The following is a 21,661-nucleotide window of genomic DNA, read 5'->3' as shown; positions in this document are numbered from 1 at the left end:
GTATATGTTTTAAATATATGACTGTGTAACAGTACATTATTTTTGAACCGTTGAACAACGACAAATGATAGTTTAACATAAAAAAATATTAATTCATAAAATTATATATCCGACAACATTATATTCAAACATAACATTACAAAAAAAAAAAACTAATAAAACTAGACACGACGAATATAATAATTTTAAATAATTTAGATAATTAAAAAACAAGAAAAAAGATAATAGTTAAACTTATGAATTTATTTTTAAATAAATAAAAGAAAAAAGGAAAATTATTACTTAATTTCTATTAAAATAAAGAATAAAATATGATTATTAAAAGTTTGATAGAAAAGAAATGACTAAGAGATTTTTCTTTTAAGATTTTAGATTGTTTCAAAGGTAATTCTAAACACATGAATACTATTCTAATTACACCGAGAATTGCTTGATTTGATTTCAAAAGATCACATCATTTCTCTATAAATTTACAAAACTATATTAGAATAATATATTTAATTTATGTCCCGATGATTTATATAGATATTTAGTAGTTAACCTTTTACTTTTTATTTTTAAATGTTCTAAAATTACGGATCTGAATATATATATATATATATATATATATATATATATATATATATATATATATATATATATATATATATGAACAATCATTGGTGTGGACATATGGACATTTTCATTTTATGAGAATTACCTAATAAAATAAGTTGTTTAGTAATCTAAATATGTTCAACCTTACACAACTATTGTTATTTTCATGTATTCTCATTAATTCTTAATTACTTTTGTTCTAACACATCGTTTTTCATTCATTTTCATTCTTACAGAATACAACTCAATAAACATTCTAACAAAATGAGAATAATAATAATAAAATTCAATAATAACTTTATAAACGATTTAATTAGTAAGATATGATAATGATAACAGTTATATAGGATTGAACCTATTTATATTATCAAACAACATATTTTCTTTGTTATTCTCTCAAAATAACATTGTTCATACGTTCGCACAATAGATGTCAATCCACATTTGAACATAGCTCTCTCTCTCTCTCTCTCTCTATATATATATATATATATATATATATATATATATATATATATATATATATATATATATATATATATATATATATATATATAAGTAGGTTAATTTGAAAACATAAATATCTTGTGAAAATGCGAAAACAAATTTTATCTTATAACAATCAAACACATGTAATTTAGAAATTAAATTTATTAGCAATATATTAAAGATAATAAGTTTACATGGTAGGGTGTTATAATAATATAGATTTCAGTGTGGTTTTAACAACCTTTTCTGTTTTTTTTACATCCTTAGCCACTTTTAAATTCAAGTTTTCATAATAAAAAAGTCAAAAAACATGATTCGCTAATATAAAACAATTTCTCATGTATCATCGATTATCATCATGCAGTTCAAATATTAAAAGTAAAATTTATTTTTAATTTTATACATCTAACAAAAAAAATAAGTGTATTAGGAGTTCAAGTAAAAGTTATATAATATTAAAGGTATATATATATATATGATAAGTCAAACACATTACACGCTGACCACTAGTGCTAGCGCCAATGCCAACGTCAGCATCAGTTGCAGCACCAACACAAGATCTTCTTAGCCTCAGCGTGAAATCCATGGTCTTGGTGATCATTATAGGAATATATCTTTGTATATTATATAATTATACGGATATGTATAGAATTTCTCCATATCTTTATGTATGAGCTTGAAAGGAAGATTACTTGATTCATCTATATCTTTGAATTTCGCCATATCACCACCATCAGTTCATCATTGCTTCTCATTCCCAGTCTATATTCACTATCGTATGGTTCATTGTATCCTCACAAAAATCATTGTCATATACTTGGATCATTCCTTCAGGGTTAGGGAGTATTAATCAACCTTTCATCAAAAGTTTTAACTTCGCCTTTGTCTTTTCTCCTTATCTCTCACACTTCATGGAACTATATCAAACATGATATTTCAATGAGCATAAAACATGAGACATTCATGAAATCGTCTTCAAGATGAAATGCGTAAACTTTTTTTCCCACAGTGAGCTTCCTTCAAGTTCATGTTGGTCTCACACTAATTTTATGAAAAAAAAAAGATACAAGGGTATAATGGGAAAGAAACAAAATGCTATCAGTAAAGACCCAGATTAGCGTTCAAAGTTTAAGAATATGTTGTTTTCTTTCTGCTCAATCAAGAATGGGTGACTGATTGTGACAAATAACAAGGGCAATTTAGTCTCATGGACTATGGCCTATCATAAAAAGAAGAAAGATGTATGGAGGCTATATGTTTTCGTGGATAGATAAATGGAAAAAAAAAGTTGGAATGTTAAGGGCGTAGATGAAAAAGTGAGTCCATTTTGTTGTCTTGATTTTCACAAGGGAATTCCATGTTCACAATGATTTAAGGTCTTCTCATTGGTATCTCACTTGAATTTCTAGTCTTAGCTAGTATTCTTTTTCGGCTACAAGCATCTTTCGCAAGTCTAAATCGTCTGAAAAGTAATAAAAGGCAGAAAAGGGTGCAACATGTCATTTTTTGGGGACCTATCGAGAAAAGCTTATCAAGGGCATTAAAGGAATAAGATCTCAATAAGTTATATTGTAGGTTGCTTTCAAGTCTAAAAAGAAAAGCTCCCACAAATGGCAAAGTGTTAGGTGTTAGACCAGAGGGAGCGGTGCGGCCTGGACCGCACTCCCTATCCCACATAAGCCATGAACACCGCCCCCCTGGGTGCGGTCCAAGTACGGCCTGGACCGCACTCCCTATGCCACATAAGCCATGAACACCGCCCCCTGGGTGCGGTCCAAGTGCGGCCTAGGGTGCACTGCGGCCTTCTATGGGTGCGCTCCTTGATCAATTTTGATTGGTTCCGTGTTTTATCGTTTTTAAACGGGCAAATTTTAAAAAATTAATTTTTTTTACCAATACTATAAATACTTTATCAACTTAACCAAAAAAAAACTCATCAACATTTTATCATCTTCTTTCTTTTCAAACCCACAAAAAATTTCATCCTCCAAAAATCCAACCAACGAAAAACAACCACTAGAAAACCCACAACTCCAAGACCTTCACTCGATCAACCGGTTTATTCGCCTCTTTTCTACCACTACGGGGGTATGCTTCCCTGTTTTCCACAACATATCCAACAACCACGTCCTATGCAATGGAAACTCTTGTTGGATATTGTCCTAAAAAAAGTCAGAATATGGTGCTTATGGGAGGTTTAACAAAACATCTACCAATTACTAAAAATTCTTTTTTATTAGGTACACTTTCTCATTGCAGTATTCCACCCATAGCTTGTTTTTGGTCCAAAGATGAAATTCTTAATGATAGTTGGTTGTATTCACCTATTTTTGGAATAATAGCTTGGTCTACGACAGGATTAACAGCCACAATTTGACCAAGATTTTGATCCTTTTGAATGTGGTTCCCAACCACACTGTGTTCCAGAAACACAATCACAACCACAAACACCCATTTCCGAATCTGAACCATAATTTGTTCCACAAACCCAACCCTCTCAACCAGGAAATAAAAGAAAAGAGAAAGAGGAAGCTAAAGCGTAGTCACCACAAGAAGAGTTAGTATTAGCACAATCATGGATTAACGTTTTAAAGGACGCGAAGACGGGAGGGAACCAAAAACATTATCGTTTTTAGATGCGTATTAGAGCTCGATTCCACAAAGGAATGAACCTGGAACCATATCGTACTAAACATCAGGTGTACTCAAAATGGGGAAAGATGAACAAAGATGTGATGTTGTTTAACGATTTATGTAACAACATTAAACGACTATGGAAAAGCGGCAAAAGTGACGAAGTGATTTTGGAGAAAACTTTTAACATTTATCAAAAGGAGCATAAGAAGACTTTCAAGTTTTTTGAAGTTTGGAATCTACTCAAAAGCAACAAGAAATGGGAAAAACTGAAAACAAGCGATGGGCACATCGATAATGGGTCAAAACGGTCAAAAACTTCTGAATCTGAACACACTTCATCGGATGTGCATGTTGGTTTTGAGCTCAGTGAAGATGAGCTCGTTCAAGTGTCACCCCCCCCCCCCCGGACTAATGGGAAGGGACAAAACAAAACTCAAAGGCAAGGGCAAAGTGTCGGAATCAGATGACTTGAAAAAAATGGGCGAGAACGTGCAAGGCATAAAAGATAGAATTGATAAATTTTTGCAACTTGCTTCGGATAGAGAGAGTCGGAAACAAAGGGACAGCGACCTGAGAGTGCTATCGATGAACGTGTTGAATTTGACCGGGGATGCGCTTCAAGTCGTTTTGCAAATGAAGGAAGACGTGAAAAAACGTTACATTAATCGTGGTTAATTTGTAATTGTTTTCCAAGTTTTTAATTATTTGATGTGTGTTTTTTTTTTATGTTGTAAGTTTAAGCTTTCTAGTTTTTTATTTTCTAATTTCCTAGGATTTTTTTAAAAGTAATGTAATGGTTTATATATTTAATTAATGAATTATTTTGTTTTTATTTAAAACTTAAATTTTTTTTATTTAAAATAATAATAATAATTTAAAGGAGTGTGGCAATACTCATTGGGTGTGGTTTGAGACCACACTTTTGTGATAATGGCTGAGGTGGTGCCTATATGTCATTGCGGTTTCATGAGTAAGCGCGGCACCACTCTCCACTCTCCAACCTTAAAAACCTTGAAGATATATAGCCAAGTAAATGACAAATGGCATGGATATTAAGGCTACTCTCGTCCGGTTGGATCTAGAAAAAGGAACAAAGGTTGTGAAGGGTATAACGGGAAAGAATCAGGAATGAATCAACTTGCTGTCACTTTAGTGTTTACATTGGCTGGAGGCAAAAGGGTACGGGTTCTCTTCTATGCTAGCAAACATTAAATTACATGCACAGTTAACTACAAGGGTATTTCGGTCATATTTTGTAAATAAGGCATGATTGTGTGACTTTTCTTATCCCCATGCCAGCCTTCACACCTGAATTATCTCACCTGAAGAAGGTGAAATGTCTGCTTGTGTTTTCATGGGAACCACGTTTATTTCCACCTGAGCTACTGCTGCTTGGCAATGACGGATTTGATGGCGTCTGTAGCCTCTGCCACTGTATCTTTTCGGTGGTGTTGTTTCAACAACCACAATTTACCATGTTTTTGCAAGCTTTGTGTTTTCCTGCTTCTAATATCATCTCCTCTTGGCTTTTTAACACATGATGGTTGCACTAACGTAGAACCCATATATGTTGATCCATAGGGTTAGGCTCACAAGAGCCTGACACCCTGTTTCTTTTATGGATGCAATCCGTCAAATCTATGTGGGATTTTCCCCTGAAAATCAGTTGAATAAAAGTGTGGTGCATCAAATTCAAATACTTTATAAATCGGTGCAAGTAAATGAAAACCGGTGAATTAATTTAAATGACATTCACGTGGGTGTGTCTTCAAGAAAGTCATAACCATGGACATATGAACCTCTTTCCCTTTAAAGCTGTTTGAAGCATAAATTATTAGATTGGTCAAGATTTCAAAGAAGGTGAGTATTTGATGAAATTATAGTTGAACGAAGACGAAGACATGATCTGTTTAAAAAAAATAAAGAAAGAAAGAAAATTTTAGTTATATATATATATATATATATATATATATATATATATATATATATATATATATATATATATATATATATATATATATATATATATATATATATATATATATATGAGGATCGAGAATATACATTTCAGCCCCACCTAAGCTTAGATACTAAACCTCTAAAATATGTTGATTTAACATGCTAAATATACTCGTTTGGTTTCACTTGATAAATATATCATTCTCCATAACATTTCTTTCTTTCAATATCATTTTATCATCTCCGTTTTCTTTCCTCAATTATCGTTTATTACTTTATCCAAGTAAATATTACTAAACCCTAAACCTAAATTTAAACCCTAAACACTAAAGCTAAACCCTAAACCCTAAATCTAAACACTAAACCCTGAACCCTAAACCCTAACCCTAAACCCTAAATCCTAAACATAAACCTAAACCCTAAAACCTAAACTCTAACCCCTAAACTCTATTGTGTCGATCTTGAATTTACGTCTTGAAGTATTAATCGTGAATCCATTAACCGTAATCTTTATATAGTAAAACAATGTATTTTCAAGAGGTTTAGTACCTAAGCTTAGGTGGGGCTGTAATGTATATTCCATTTTCCATATATATATATATATATATATATATATATATATATATATATATATATATATATATATATATATATATATATATATATATATATTCAAAAAAGTTTCTTAGTTTTCTATTATTAAAAGATAAATAAATTTTTTCCAAGTTGTAGTTAGTTTTCGTTTTGTTTAAACAATTTTCTAGCTAATCATTAGTGAATTTTTAAAGTTTTTAAATTTATTTCTTTTAAGTTTATTTTAGTTTTATATTTATTTCATTTTTCTAATATTTTATTGTAAGTTTTAAATTTCTTTTGTTTTAAATTTTTTTTTTTAAAGTTTTAAATGTATATTTTCTATCGGCTTGATAGAAATATAAGGGGGATAATGCACATATACGGATCATCGGCGAGGGGGGGAGGGTAACAAAATTCCGAGACATGTGTGCATCTCCAATTCTCATTGTGAATCCTAAGATGAGTTGACATGTACCAACTGATGAAAGCATCTGATGATGATGTACTAAGGGATTGATGGTGAACTTAATTGTTCAAGACTGAAACTTGACACTATCTAGCATAATCATTAATTTCTCGTGATTTATACTAATCAGGGATACATATCTAATCCTTCATGTCAATGATGTGTATCACTGTCATTGTGATTCACTAAGACGTTACCTTACCCCTCATGTCGCCGGGGGACAAATTTAACTTATGTCTGATGTTCAAATTATCTATGAACATTAGAACTTATTTACCCCCTAAAGCTCCTAATAGTTATGTATTTTATGTGTGTTTAAAGTTCTTTGGTTTCAGTCACTGATTTGAAGTTAAACGAGAGAAAGCATGAATGTTTGATCATGTGATGTATTTAGATAATTTCAAGTGGGTCTTGGTGACGGTCTACTAAATGTGTCAATACACATCTGGTTCATGATTTGCAATTTTATTGCATCAATTTAATGGAATTGTCGAGAAATGTCACAATGATCATACATTGTGTTTACAAGTGTCTCTAGCTATTAGAAGAAATGAACCACAAACCTAGGGGGGCAATTAACAGTGACAAAGGCACTTGAGCTGAAAATTTGAGTAGCTGGTCATAGAGTTATCCAGAGCTGGTTGATTTCTGGAGTTCTCTCTTACAAGCTCTATCATGTATGATCATTCCTTCCAAAGATCATTGTACCTTTCATGATTTGACGATGACATTTCATTAGACAGGTACGTAACTATTGACAAACTATTGTCCCAAGAAGCATGTTGTTGTATGTGCCTAAATCTCTCTAAGTATCTTATCAGCGAGACCATCTGCTGAGATGACATTGAGTCACCTACTCACTCTGATTGTCTAGCATTGTCTAAACTTTCTTAGTGAGATGGCTTGGTCCAAACAAAAAAATTATAGAAAGGCTTGGGTGTTTGTTTTTGGTTAATCGTTTCTTACCTGACTCTGTCCCTGGAAGCATGCTTGCCATATGCATTAAGTCTCATGTTCTGCTGAAAAATCGAGCATAACCCAGTGGTTTACCTTGATTACATAGTCATCGTCGTACGAGATACTTGTTTGGTCCTTAAAATGACAAAGGGTTATTCATATCCTTGACCACCTAGACTGAGGTATGACATGGTATCATTACGAATTAACGATGACTCTTTGATTATAGAGTGCAATAAACTGTATGAAGCAAGGATTGAACCACTTCTTGCTGATGGGTTATCACTGTCAATGATTCACACTAATTTCACCTCAACGTGATTGAGACATCCTACTTCTTTCCTACAAGTCTTCTTTATAAGAACTTGATGATTCACTGTGTAAAACCACTTACTGATAAAAATTTGAAAGTTTGTGTTGATGGTTAGACTATGTACCATAGTTTATCACATGCACCAACCCATTCTCCCCCTTAAATTCTTCTTTAAAATTTTATGATTCAGTGTCAAATGCTAGACACTAATGAGAAACATGTACCGTGATATGTTACACACACCAACCCACTCTCGCCCTTATTCTTTTAATAAGTGGTTAATGATTCAACATATAAAACCATACGCTGATAAGACTACACAAAACTGTGTAAATGATCTACTATTGCAATAACACAATAGTGTGATACATATATCCTATCTGTTAACGTTATTTTATGTTTCTTTTTATTTCAGGTTGCTTATTGTCTTTTTTTATAAAAATAAGACAATGTTTATTGATGCTGTCAAAGAGGATGAGAAATGTCTAGTTCTGCTACATTGTAATCTTACACATCCAAGAAAAACTACAATGTTGCTTATTTGAGGGGGAGCAAAATCTAAAGGGGGAACTGATATCAACATTTTATCATTTCTTCATCTATAAGTCCACTTCAACTGATGATACGTTGTTTTTGTTGTTCTTACTACTTCTACTGCTGATAACCAAAAATGGGAGACATACACCTTCTCAAGTGAGCATTCGTTAAAGTTGAAGAATTCTTTGAAGATTAGTTTTGACATCATCAAATAGGGGGAGATTCTAAGGTTACACATTGTGATCTGACGAGTCAAACACATTACACACCGACCACCAGCGCCAACGTCAGCACAAGACCTCATCAACGTTAGTGTGCAGTCCATGATCTTGGTGATCATTATAGGAAGATATCTTTGTATATTAGGTAATTATACAGATATGTATAGAATAGATAACATATCTGATATCTTGTTGATAAAGATCAGTTCTTAGATTAGATACAATCCATTGATTGAAGAGATATACTAGTATAGTTTAATATATATTCAACTTTAGGGTGAAATCCTAATGCACAGCTTGGTGTCGTCAATGCCTTGGTGGCCGTTTTAGTGACAACCATTTTCTTAGTGAAAACAACTTCTTTCTTTGTGAAAGATATATTTGTGATTATTTCGTGTTCTTTACTTTTATGTTCTTTATTTTGTTTAGTTAGTCTGTTTTTGTTTATTATCCTTCAAGTGTATCTGATCGATACAAACCTTATATATATATATATATATATATATATATATATATATATATATATATATATATATATATATATATATATATATATATATATATATATTAAAGGTTTGTATCTATATAAGTTAAAGGATAAATTAAATAAATAAAAGTATATTATATAAAAATATTAATGTTATCGTTATATTTATATTTACTAGTGATAGTGCCGGATGTGATTTCATAGTTTAAAATGCAATTTTTATTTGTTAATTATTTTAAAATTATTAAAATAGCAAGCGATTAAACATAAATTAAACTTGAGGTACATATTTTGAAAATTGTATCCAAATTAAAAAGGGAAAAAGGAAAATATATAAATTTGATGGGACTTGCATTAGCTAGAAATCACAACATTATGTCATTTAGACCATCTCCAACTCATCTTTATTTTTTCCTCCAAAAATGGAGTAAAAATGGGACAAATAGTATTTCATCTCCAATGCTACTCTATTTTTTATCCTATTTTACCTCCAAAAAATATATATTCCTAGTATATATCATTATTCCAACTTACATAGATTGTCAAACACACCATCTACAAATTTAGTTTTAACAAATATATAATCTATATTTTTTCATTACATTAATATTAAATACAAAAAATTATATTTATAATAAACTTATAAATAAATATTATACATGCATTTATAAAAATATTAAACATACACACATTTAAATAAATATTAAATAAATAAATAATAGTATTGTCACTTTGTGGTTTTTATTAGATTATTATTGTAATATATAGGTTAACTACATGTTTAATAACATATGTTATCGTGTTTGTAATATATATTTTAATTATAAGTTTTTTTGTAAAATATGTTATTGTCTTTTAAAATGTCAATATGTATTTAAATTTTTATATGAATTCGATGAACAATAAACAAACTTTATATTTATAATTAATTAATATAATTTAATATATAACAAAACATTATAAGTATTAAATATTATATTTAAATTATAATTAGTAGGTAAAAATGAACTAAAAATGTATAAATATATAACAGAGGGATTAAAACCGACAACGCAAAGTTCATCCCCATTTTGGGAGAAATGAATAGTATAACAACATATTTGGTGTAATACTATTCATATCCTCCAAAATTGGGGAATAAATGGGGGAGGGTTGAAGAACAATAGGGAAAGAAATGGGGCAAAAATAGAGAATGAGAGTGGGTTGGAGATGCTCTTAAGCTTTTTATAATATTTTTGACTGATTTAATTGTAATACACAAACTAATTTGTGTATATAGGAAAACTTTTTTTTCATCAACCCGGAAACTAGGATGAGATTTAGAACCAGAAATCAGATCAGAATCTGAACCGCACCAGCACCGGAACCGGAATTGTTACAACTGAAATATATAAAACCGCTTCCAGTTTTGGGTTTTAGGAATGTCTTTATTTGGGTTCCGGGTAATCCGAGTTTCAGGTCCTTCGGGTCCGGTTAAACCGGGTTTTAAAAACTGAAACCATGTTCGGAACTGGAACCGGTTTTAGCGGTCGGAACCAATTTCTATGAAAAGTTTAAAACATGAATATCTTAATCGTTTGAAGTCGAATTGACATGCGGTTTTTTCCATAGTGTAGTTTATAGTTTATATATGATTTTAGACTATAATTTTGTCATTTTTGGGTTAATATTCAGTGAGTTACAGTCCCTCAAAGTCGGAATATCAAAACTGAAAATTTTATTTTTTTCAGTTTTTGTTTATATATATATATATATATATATATATATATATATATATATATATATATATATATATATATATATATATATAATGAAAGATTTAAAACATGCATATCTAACTCGTTTAAAGTCGGAATAGCATGTGGTATTTTCCAAACTGTAGCTTAGAGTTTGTACATGATTTTAGATTATAATTTTATCAATTTTGGTTTCATATTCATTGACTTACAGTCCCCAAAGTCGAGATATCAAAGCTGCAAATTTTCTGCTTTTCGCTTTATTTTTATATTCTGTGAAATTTTAAAACATGCGTATGTAACTCGTTTCAAATCGGATTACCATGATGTTTCTTGCAACGTGTAGTATAGATTTTGTACATGATTGTAGACTATAGTTTTGTTAAATTTGGTTTAAGATCTAATGACTTACAATCCCTAAAGTCATGAAAACAAAGCTAAAATTTTTCAAAGTTCAACCACTAACTAATTACCAAAAAAGTAAATTGCACGAATGGTCCCTATGGTTTGGGTTAATTTGTGCACTTGGTCCCTAACTTATTTTTTTAACTCGAAAGGTTGCTACTATTTGTTTTTGTTACGCGTTTGGTCCCTGTCTTACCTAAAAAGATTATTATTTAAATAGAGAAAATGGTGGGGTAGTTAAGGTAAGATAAGGGAGTAGGGTTTGAGGTGTGTTTATTTAAATAAATTAAAAAATCAAGGGAAAATACTCTTTTTAGGTAAAACAAGAACCAAACGTGTAACAAAAACAAACAATATGAACCTTCTGAGTTAAAAACATAAGTTAGGGACCAAATGCGCAAATTACCCTAAACCATAGGGACCATTCGTGTACTTTATTCTTACAAAAAAAATTCCGGTTTTCCTGGGCTTTCCGGTATCAGACCCACTTTACCCGGTTCCACCCGACCCACTTTTATGCTTTCTGATTTTCCGGTTCTAGACCCACTTTACCCGCTACCTTACCCGGAACTGTACCAGAAACGGTTCTTATATATCGGTCCGGTTTCTGGACCTACAAAATCTCGTTAACCGGTTCGCGGGTTTTTTTGGGTCCGGGTCTACCGGTCCGAGTTTGGACCTACTCTCATCCCTAAAGAGCATAGGTGGGTATCCACCTCATTTCGCTGTAACCGGAACTGGAACCGGCGGTTCCAGTGAAGTTACTATTGGAACCAAAATCGGTCTACGAGGGTTTTAAATTTTTGGAACTAGTCCCGGAACTGGCGGTTCCGATTCCGAGAGCGAGTAACTCAGTTACGTCATTTTTTTGTTTCGTTAATGCAAAATAATCCTTCGCCATTGAAACAAAAAGTAAATATTATAACCTGTTAATTACGATACAAGTTATAAACGGAAAAAAATTATTTTAAAAGATGATCCAATTTGCTAAATATAGGTCATAAACCAAAGTTCATGTTCTTAGCATTAGATAGTCTAAGATCCAATTAGATAGTCTCAACAAATGTTTTAGTCATCAACGTTGTTACGGTCAATTCGTTGAAGTATTAAATACTTTTTAAATTTTAATATTTTGGAAAAAGTTCTGACGGTTAACCGGTGGGTAAAGATTCATAAAAATTGAAATCTGGAACCGAAACTGGTCATTGGCGGTTTCTAGTTTTAGGAATCATAACTGGAACCAGTGACCTTAGTTTCGGTTCCAAAACCAACGGTTTTAAGATGGTTCCTGTTCCAAAAACGGGTACTCGCTATCTGTGCTTTTCCCAACAGTAAACGCGGGTCCATGCTAGAATGTCTCGACTCTTGATAGTTGATTTTGACTTGATAAGATTCACCGGAAACATATGGAGTCAAATAATAATTAAAAACGTAAACTAAAAGTTTTTTGTTCTATCATAATTATATTACAAATTGTAATAAACGTGCAAGGATCTTGTTTTTCAAGCATTAAACGTGGTTAGTTATTAAAAAGATGGAGAAAACAAACATGTAAAATAAAGAAATTCGAATTCCCACATTAAGAAACTTTTCTGAATTATTCAAACCAAATTGTATTCCTTTTTAGCTAAGAAATTTAAAAGAGAAACAAAACATGTATCGCGTGGATTACTTGAATATATAATTTTTTTTTACATTTTTTATAGGAAAAAGACAAAGCGATATATTCCGTAATAAATTATAAAATGGAGAAATTAATTTAAACCTCTTCGTTTCTAATCTATCTGGATTCTATCCCAAGTGGTAATTACTGGACTAATTTGTAACTAAATCGAGATCCAAATCTGGACCGGGTCGGGTCATAATTGCAAACCATCGAATCCACATTGCTTGTAAGCTAGTGACTGCTTCCTTGGGCTTATGGCTATTGCACAGTCTATTGACACCTGCGAACATATCTCACATTACTATTCAAATTCATATACCATCGTACACTTGTTATTTACAAAATCTTTCAATTATTACTATTATAGCGTATATTCTTTTGTTATCATTTTTGTCATAATAATCGTTACTAAAATCGAACAATAAATAGGAGAAGAAAATAGTTAAAATCTCCAACTATGACAATTGTCCCATATATATATATATATATATATATATATATATATATATATATATATATATATATATATATATATATATATATATATATATATATATAGGGTTAGGTTTATGTGAGACGGCCTAATTTTGTGAAACCGTGAGACGCACTTTTTTATTTTTTTTTATTTTGTTTTAGTTAATTCAAGTTCCGAAAATAATATTTAAAATTTTTTTTTTGGATTTTTCCATTTATTTTGCATTTTAAAATAATTTTTTAGAATATGTACAGTGTAATATTCTATTAGAATATTTCACGTATTTTTCAAAAAAAATGGAATTTATTTTTATTTTTACTTTTTTATTATTTTTATTTTTTTTAGTTAATTCAAGTTCCGAAAATAATATTTAAAAAAATAATTTTTAGATTTTTCCTTTTATTCTGCATTTTAAAATTATTTTTTAGAATATGTCAGTGTAATATTCTATTAGAATATTTCACGTATTTTTCAAAAAAAAAAAACGGAATTTTTTTTACTATTTTTTATTTTTTTAGCTAATTAAAGTTCCGAAATTAATATTTAAAAAAAGAATTTTTGGATTTTTCCATTTATTTTGCATTTTAAAATTATTTTTAGATTTGGTCTCACGGTCTCACAAAATTAGAATGGTCTCAAATGAACCTGAACTATATATATATATATATATATATATATATATATATATATATATATATATATATATATATATATATATATATATTAGTTGCGAAACCTATGTATTACATGAGTTTTTAAATATGAATGCCTAAATATTTAAAAAGTTTGAATTTATTAAAAAATAAGAAAATATTGAATTATTAAAATTAAAGTGTATTTTTTCTTTTTTAAATTTAAACATATAACTTAGATAAATAAACAAAGAAAACTAATGGGGATTTAATTTTGGAAATTTGAAATTAAATGTAAGTCTATTAGTAAAATTAATATCCATTTATTATTGAATTTATTCTAATTATTATATTAAAATATTATGTGAAATTTAATAAAATAGAAAAATTCACAAAAGGACACGTGGAAAAAAATTAATTCAAAATAACCACAAAAAAACATTTAGCAAATTGAATTAGAGTGTAACAATATATATATATATATATATATATATATATATATATATATATATATATATATATATATATATATATATATATATATATATATATATATATATATGCCAAATAAATAGGTAACTTGTAATACCTTTTATGATTACGTCTTTTGAAAAAAAACAAATTAAGTTTTGAGAAATTAAAAATCCTTTTATTTTTTGTGGTACTATCTTCCTATCTATTTTAGATGGTGAGATGTCATTAAATTTAATTTAAATTTGATTGAAATATTAAATTTGTACATTTGTCATCATCTTAAATATATAAGAAGAAAAAATTAGGTACAAAATGCAGGAGAATATTTAATTTCTCTTAAGTTTATTATGATGTAAAAAAAAGGAAAAAGTATATAAATAAAGAACAATAGATTACTCTCCTACGTCGTAATTCAACCTTTCCACTTGTAATGTACAAAAAAAATTAAATTAAGGTTGATCCCTAAAGTAACAAAAAGGTTTTCATCACAAAATTCTCATTTTAAATATTTATAATAAAGTAATCATCTTTATGAATAGTTCACAATACTTACTGCTCAAAAATCATTGCAAAATTCATGTTTTCTTGAAACTGATATAAAAATTTGTGAGAATAAAATTTTCTTTAGTTCCTTTTTTATTTTTTTATAATTAAAATCATTTGTAAAACAATTTCACATTTTACAAAAATAATAGTCATATTGTAATACATATTTATAATTAATTTATGATAGAAATCAAACTTTTTGGTATTTTAGTAATTAACCCAAAAAAGGTTTGTTCACAAATTATTTTCCAAATCTACTATAATAAATGAAGATCAATTTTGGCACATGTCAATCTCTCATAAGTTTTGATACTTGTCATTTTGTGATATTTTTAAAATAAAATAAAATTCACATGTCAATTTCTAGATTATTCAATTTTTAAAATTAAAGTCACATAATATTTACATGTATATATGTAAAGTATTAAATATAGTAAATGTGATAATAAATTGCAATTAATATGTTTTTTATTTCTTATTTAAAAATTTTATTTTAAAATATATTTATTGTTTACATTTTGATATTTGATCTTTTTTTAATCAACCCATGTATTACGGGTTTTACACCTAATACACCTTATAGGGGCTAATCACAAAAATGATCATATGATTCTAGGAATGATATACGAAAATAACACCGCTTTTGAGCATTTATTGATTTAACCACATTTTCGAAATGAGGCTTTTTAGACTCAATCAATTTTGTTTGAAGTAGTTTTATGTCATAATAAAATTATGTTTCTGAAAAAAGAAAATACATTTCAAATTCAAATATTGGTTTTGGGACTATAAATTTTAGACAAAGTAAAAAAAAAATGTAATTTGAAATTTTTAGACTATGTAGGAAATCTAAATAATAAATCCGGAATTTCAAAAAAAAAATTACTGATGTCTAACAAAATGAAAAAAAAGAAATTCAATAACATAAAAATAACATAAAAGTGCAATTTAGTTGAAAACCTAGAGATAGTAAACATTGATGTTCCGAAATATTAAAAACATTTCCGAAATAAAACAAAAATTTAAAGAAAAAAATAACAAAAGTGAAGTTGAAAACCAAATGATAGTAAACATTTCAAAATTGAAATGCAAGAAAGAAATTTTTGGAAGTATTTAGTGCAAATGAGAGCGAATGGTATGGGTCTCGACGAGGAGCGACGAGACTGACGTGGCGGTCCGCAATGCCGTCGTAATGTGGGGAACACCCCCCCTCCCCCCCCCCCCCCCCCCCCCAAGTCGTTGCATCTTGTCGTCTGGATCTCGTTGTCATGGAAACGAATTGTGACGCACAAAATTTAGCCGTTGTCATATTATACCGTTTGATAACGGTCAATTTCAAAAAAAAAACTTACTTTTTTACCGTTTATATATATATATATATATATATATATATATATATATATATATATATATATATATATATATATATATATACTTTATTTCAATTTTTATATACCTTTCTCTCATTCTCTCTATATCTTATACACATTTTTCATTAAAATTTCAAATAAATGGAGCAATACCCAAATACCCCCTCCATCATCAAACCCAAACACAAACTCGCCTCTCGGATTTGCGGGGTATGAAAATTATTTCAACTTTTTGTCGTCTCAAGGTTAACCACAAATACCATACCAAGATGCCGCTTTCAATCCCGCTTCACCGTCACTACAATTTCCCAACTCACCTTACGTTCAATAAAATCAATTTGGTCAAAACCCAAATTTACAACAAAATCTTTTCTCTACTTTTGGTTCGATGCTACAAACAACCAATCAACTGTCGCATACAACACAACCATCAGTTCAAGTGGAAGCGGGAAGTAGAAAGAAAGGGAAAAGGAAAGGAAAATCAATAGCGGTTGAATCGCTTTCAATCTCGCTTCACCGCCACTGCAATTTTCCAACTCACCTTACGTTCAACAAAATCAATTTGGTCAAAACCCAAATTTACAACAAAATCTTTTCTCTACTTTTGGTTCGATGCAACAAACAACCAATCAACTGTCGCATACAACACAACCATCGGTTCAAGTGGAAGCGGGAAGTAGTAAGAAAGGGAAAAGGAAAGGGAAATCAAAAGGGAAATCAATAGCGGTGGAATCTGAAAATGCAGACGTTCCACAATGGTGGACACCGGAGGAGGAATACGCTTTGACGACGGCTTGGTGTGCTACTTCAAAAAACGAACTTTGCAGAAATGGAATGAAAAAAGGAGCTTATTGGGGGGGGGGGGGGGGGCGGTGCTCGACAAGTTTCACGCTATTTTAAAGAAAAATGCGTATCGCAACAACGACATGTTGAGCAGCAAATTGGGTATGATAACTAAGCGGTGCAGCAAATTCAACGGTATTTACAACCGGTTTGAGGCGCAACAACAAAGCGGAACCAACGACTTCGATTTGTTCAAACTGGCTAAGGAACAATATCGGGTCGAAATGGGTCATGCTTTCGACTTTGAAAAATCATGGGAACTGTTGCGAGCGGATCCAAAGTGGAATAAAACACCTACATCGTCGGAGGTTCAATCCCAAAGGTCTCGCAATTCTAGCTCGATCGACGTGTCGGACGCACATACTAACATCGACCTAAACGCCAATGACGATGAGATCCTAGATGATATCCAAGAGATATCCCCACCGCGACGACCGCCAAAACGCGACAAAGCGAGGCGCGCTGCAAGGCATGCGGAGGAGGTGGAAACGAGAGCAAAAGATGCGGCGGAAATGAGAGCCAAATTCGACGAGCACAATTTATTAATAAAAGAAAAAAATGAGTTGAAACGTCATCATTTGGAGTTCCTGGAAATGAAAGCACGGGAGAAGCAGGAACAAAAAGAGAGGGAACTAATGACACATCAGTTGTCAATTCTTCGGACAAGTGAGGAGGGTTTAACGCCTGCTGATCTAGCGATGCTACAAGCGATGAATGAACAAATTAGGAAAAAATATTTGGGTTAATTAGGATTAGTGTGGTTTTAGTAGTAATTTGAATGGTATTTTAGTTATTAATTTAGGTTTAAAATTATGTTTTTTTAATTTTAATCGGAATTTTAGATTTTAAATATTATGTCTTTTTTTTGTTTTTAAAATTATATGTTTTATAAAAAATATATATTAGTTATTAAAAAAACACAAAAAGAAAAAAAAACGAAAGCAAAAAAAAAAGTAAAAAGAAAACGAAATAGTAAAAAAAATAGAAAAATAAAAATATTTATTTTCAAAAAGTTGGTGTTGCATCTTTTTGTCCATTTCTCTACTTGGTGTCATAACACCATTAACTTAGGTGTCATGTGAGGTGGCACAACTTGGTGTTGCACCTTGTTGCCCACACCCAATGCTTTGAGAAAAATCCAACTTTTGTGAGACATGGGTAATCTTTAGACTTAATAATTATTTTAGAAGATGTTTAAAAGTTCAAACATTTTTTTACGGACACGTAACATATAGCTTTTGAGAGCTTTTATTTTTCTTTTTTTTTAAAAAAAAAAAGGAAAACCATGTTCGATAGTAGGAATTTATATGGCCATTTCCAGAAAAAAAAAATATAGTTTTTAGTTAATACAAAAAGGTTTAAATCCGATTGGTAGAAAAACTATTTCAAGTAGCGTTTAATAATTTTTTTTAGAATTTTGCAAATTGATTTAATTATATTTTTGTTTAAAATCATTGAATTGTTTAGATAAGTGTAAATTTATATATTTTAAAAGTTTTCGATTGCTTTCGTACACTCATACACAAGTAATCGAACACAGATAAAATCTATATCTTTCAACTACCATTTTTTTTTTTACTACAGAAGACTCATATATTCTCCAAAATCTTAATTTTTGTAATTATTCGTCTTGTTCTTACTTGAGTAATTGGAAATAACAAGCAATACCCACTCCCAATGATTGCGGAGACAATTTTCACAGTCATGTGACAGTGGGTCCAGGCCACCACAGTATATATTTAGGAAACATTCCTCCTCGAGGCTCTCTTTTAAATGCAATATTCCATTTTTTAAACATGTTTTGTCTAAATTAAGATCCTTTTAAACAAAACACATCAACTACACAACTTATTTACCGAAGTATTATTATTTTGATTTCATGTATCATGTAATAACATCTTTCAACATATAATAATATCTTTCAACGAATAAGTAAACAAAAAATAACCCCATTCAATATAATGTACCACTAATGTATATATTACGACAATTAACAAACAAACAACACCACTTAATTAAAATTAAAAAAGATAACCCGATTCAATATAATGTACAACTAAAGTACATAAGTAGTGGTTGTATTATAATAATGCATTTCATTATTGGTGACTTGGTGTATTGGATGTTTGTGGTATTAATTATTCATTACTCTTCCTTTATTAAAACCAATTAGTAAACTTAATCACCCATTTAAAGGAAAGTTATTTGTTTAATCCTAATGAGGCTTTCTCTGAAGGAGTGCATGATTAGATTAGCAAAAGGTACGTGGGACATGGGCTTTTGACAAAAGCCAGAAAGTTCAAAGCAAAAACAGAGAGTCTTGTGTGAATGTGAAAGGGAAAAATTGAAAAATCAATATGAAAACTGCTAACCTGCACAGCGGGTGAAGTTAACCCAATGATCCGAATCTTGGCCCTTACATCACCCATGATCCGAAGTTCGACCCGGTCGTTAAGCGTCGCGTCTCTAACTAAATCAGCAGCATCCGTCTGCAACAGATTCACTCGATCCACCGTCACCGTCGTCTGCACCTCTCGGATGCTGTGAGCAGGTTGGAAAAATCCGGGAACGGTGCCCCGACCCAAAGGAATACCATGGTACATGATATTGAATGTCGACTCCTCGTACTTGATCCCGACCTTGTTGTCATTTTTGGCGGTGAACATCATGCGAATGGCAAGGGATATAGAGGCGGAGTTGGGAGAATTGACGGTGGCCGAAGGAGGATTTGCTGCTGAGAGGCTGATGTATTGGACACCGACTTGTTGGAGATTGAATTCGGGTTTTTTGGGTTTGACGGCGAGGAAGATGACGAGGACGACGGCGATGACGAGAAGGGCGAGGAAGGAGAAGAGGAGGAAAAGGCAGCAGCAACAGCCTTTGATTGAGGCGGAGGAGGAGGAGGAGGAAGAGTTTGGATAGTAGTGTTGGTTGTGGCGTGGGTGGTAGTTTAATGGTGGCGGTGGCCGTGGACGGATTGTGTGGTTTTGGTTTTGGATTTGGTTTTGGGGGGTGGTGGTGGTCATTTCAGTACCGGAGGTCATCGTTTTGTTTTCCGCCGACGAAATGTAGGCGGTGGGGGTGCCGTTGAGAAATGAGTAAAGCTATGGAGACCCGGCACCTCTCTTTTATTCTTTCTTTTCTTTCTGCTCAGTGTTCATTTCTGGGCTTTTCTTTAGGGGGGAGTGAGTGAGAGTGGAGTGAAAATGGCAATGGTTGTGTATTTTAAAGATGAAAGTTCGACTAATTAGGAAAAATATAGAGAATATATTTCAAAGTATAATAAGCAAATTTTGGAACTCAAGGCATACTTTTAGTAACCAATTTTATTTTATTTATTTATTTTAAGTATTTCTTTTTTATAATCGGCTTGGTTTTAGTATAACATGAAAGTTCCACGTAAGGCGGTAAGGGTCGTAAGGATATTCATATTTCGGGTAAAATTAAGTCAGGTACATAATAAAACTCTTTTTATTTTAGGGATTTATCGGTGGAACCTCATAAAAACCAATCCTATTTTTATCAAAATCTAAAAAAAATCATTATATTATTTTATTTTTTAGTATACAAAAACGCTTATATTATTTGAAATTCTTATTTAAATTTTTCTATACTTAGAAAAACCTAATTTATTTTCATGAAATGATTAAAAAAACCATTATATAATTTTTTGTAATGCATTTAAACCTTCATATTTTTTTGAAATTTTTTAATCTAATAGGTTGTAACAATCAAAACATTGTGAATCGATTACATAACATTTTTAACTATCTAGGATTTACTGAGCTCAATGCCTTAAATGATATATTTTAAAAAATATAAGAGTTTTAACATTCATTTAAAAAAAGTATAAAAGTTTTAACGTACAAAAAATTTATATAGTGGTTTTTTTAAAACTTTGATAAAAATATGTTGGGTTTTAATAAGGTTTTCCCTTTATTGGTAGATGTTAATTTGAAACAACTATATTTTGTAAGATAGGAAGATTAAATCTTAGTCTTTGATCAAAAGTGATATTATGATTCATTAAAAAACATGATTAATACTAATTAATCTAATTAAATAGTTAATTAGGATAGACTAATCATTAAGTAAATTTAAGATGATCAAATATGATATAAAATTAGCATCATCTTCATGTCATCAAAAAATCATGGAAATCGATTCTTCTACCAAGATATTCGTTGGATCAACATTTTTTGTTCTTCAATTCACTATGATCGGTCTTCTATCTCCTTAAATCTTCTATTCTTTCAACCGATAATCAATTTGAGT

At 30.6% G+C, this 21,661-nt stretch overlaps 1 protein-coding gene across 1 annotated transcript; it reads right to left on the bottom strand.

Moving 5' to 3' along the window:
• Positions 1-13,015: 13,015 nt before the first annotated feature.
• Positions 13,016-20,651, bottom strand: LOC111878319 (uncharacterized). The gene is made up of 2 exons (XM_023874832.3): positions 19,759-20,651; positions 13,016-13,326 (listed from the first exon to the last, which is right to left on the bottom strand). The coding sequence occupies exons 1-2, from the start codon at positions 20,428-20,430 to the stop codon at positions 13,240-13,242; spliced, it is 759 nt and encodes a 252-aa protein (XP_023730600.1). The 5' UTR covers positions 20,431-20,651; the 3' UTR covers positions 13,016-13,239.
• Positions 20,652-21,661: the final 1,010 nt, after the last annotated feature.

This window comes from Lactuca sativa, chromosome 5, assembly GCF_002870075.4.
Source record: "Lactuca sativa cultivar Salinas chromosome 5, Lsat_Salinas_v11, whole genome shotgun sequence".
NCBI lineage: Eukaryota > Viridiplantae > Streptophyta > Magnoliopsida > Asterales > Asteraceae > Lactuca > Lactuca sativa.
Note: the sequence above shows the minus strand (reverse complement) of the source record. Positions and strands in the feature narration are given on the sequence as shown.

Bases quoted from the DNA above. Each gene is read 5' to 3' on its own strand.
- LOC111878319 (XM_023874832.3), bottom strand. From the start codon at position 20,430: ATGACCTCCGGTACTGAAATGACCACCACCACCCCCCAAAACCAAATC. The intron at 13,327-19,758 runs GTTAGCAGTTTT...ATATGTTCGCAG, and splicing joins TAACTTCACCCGCTGTGCAG to GTGTCAATAGACTGTGCAAT.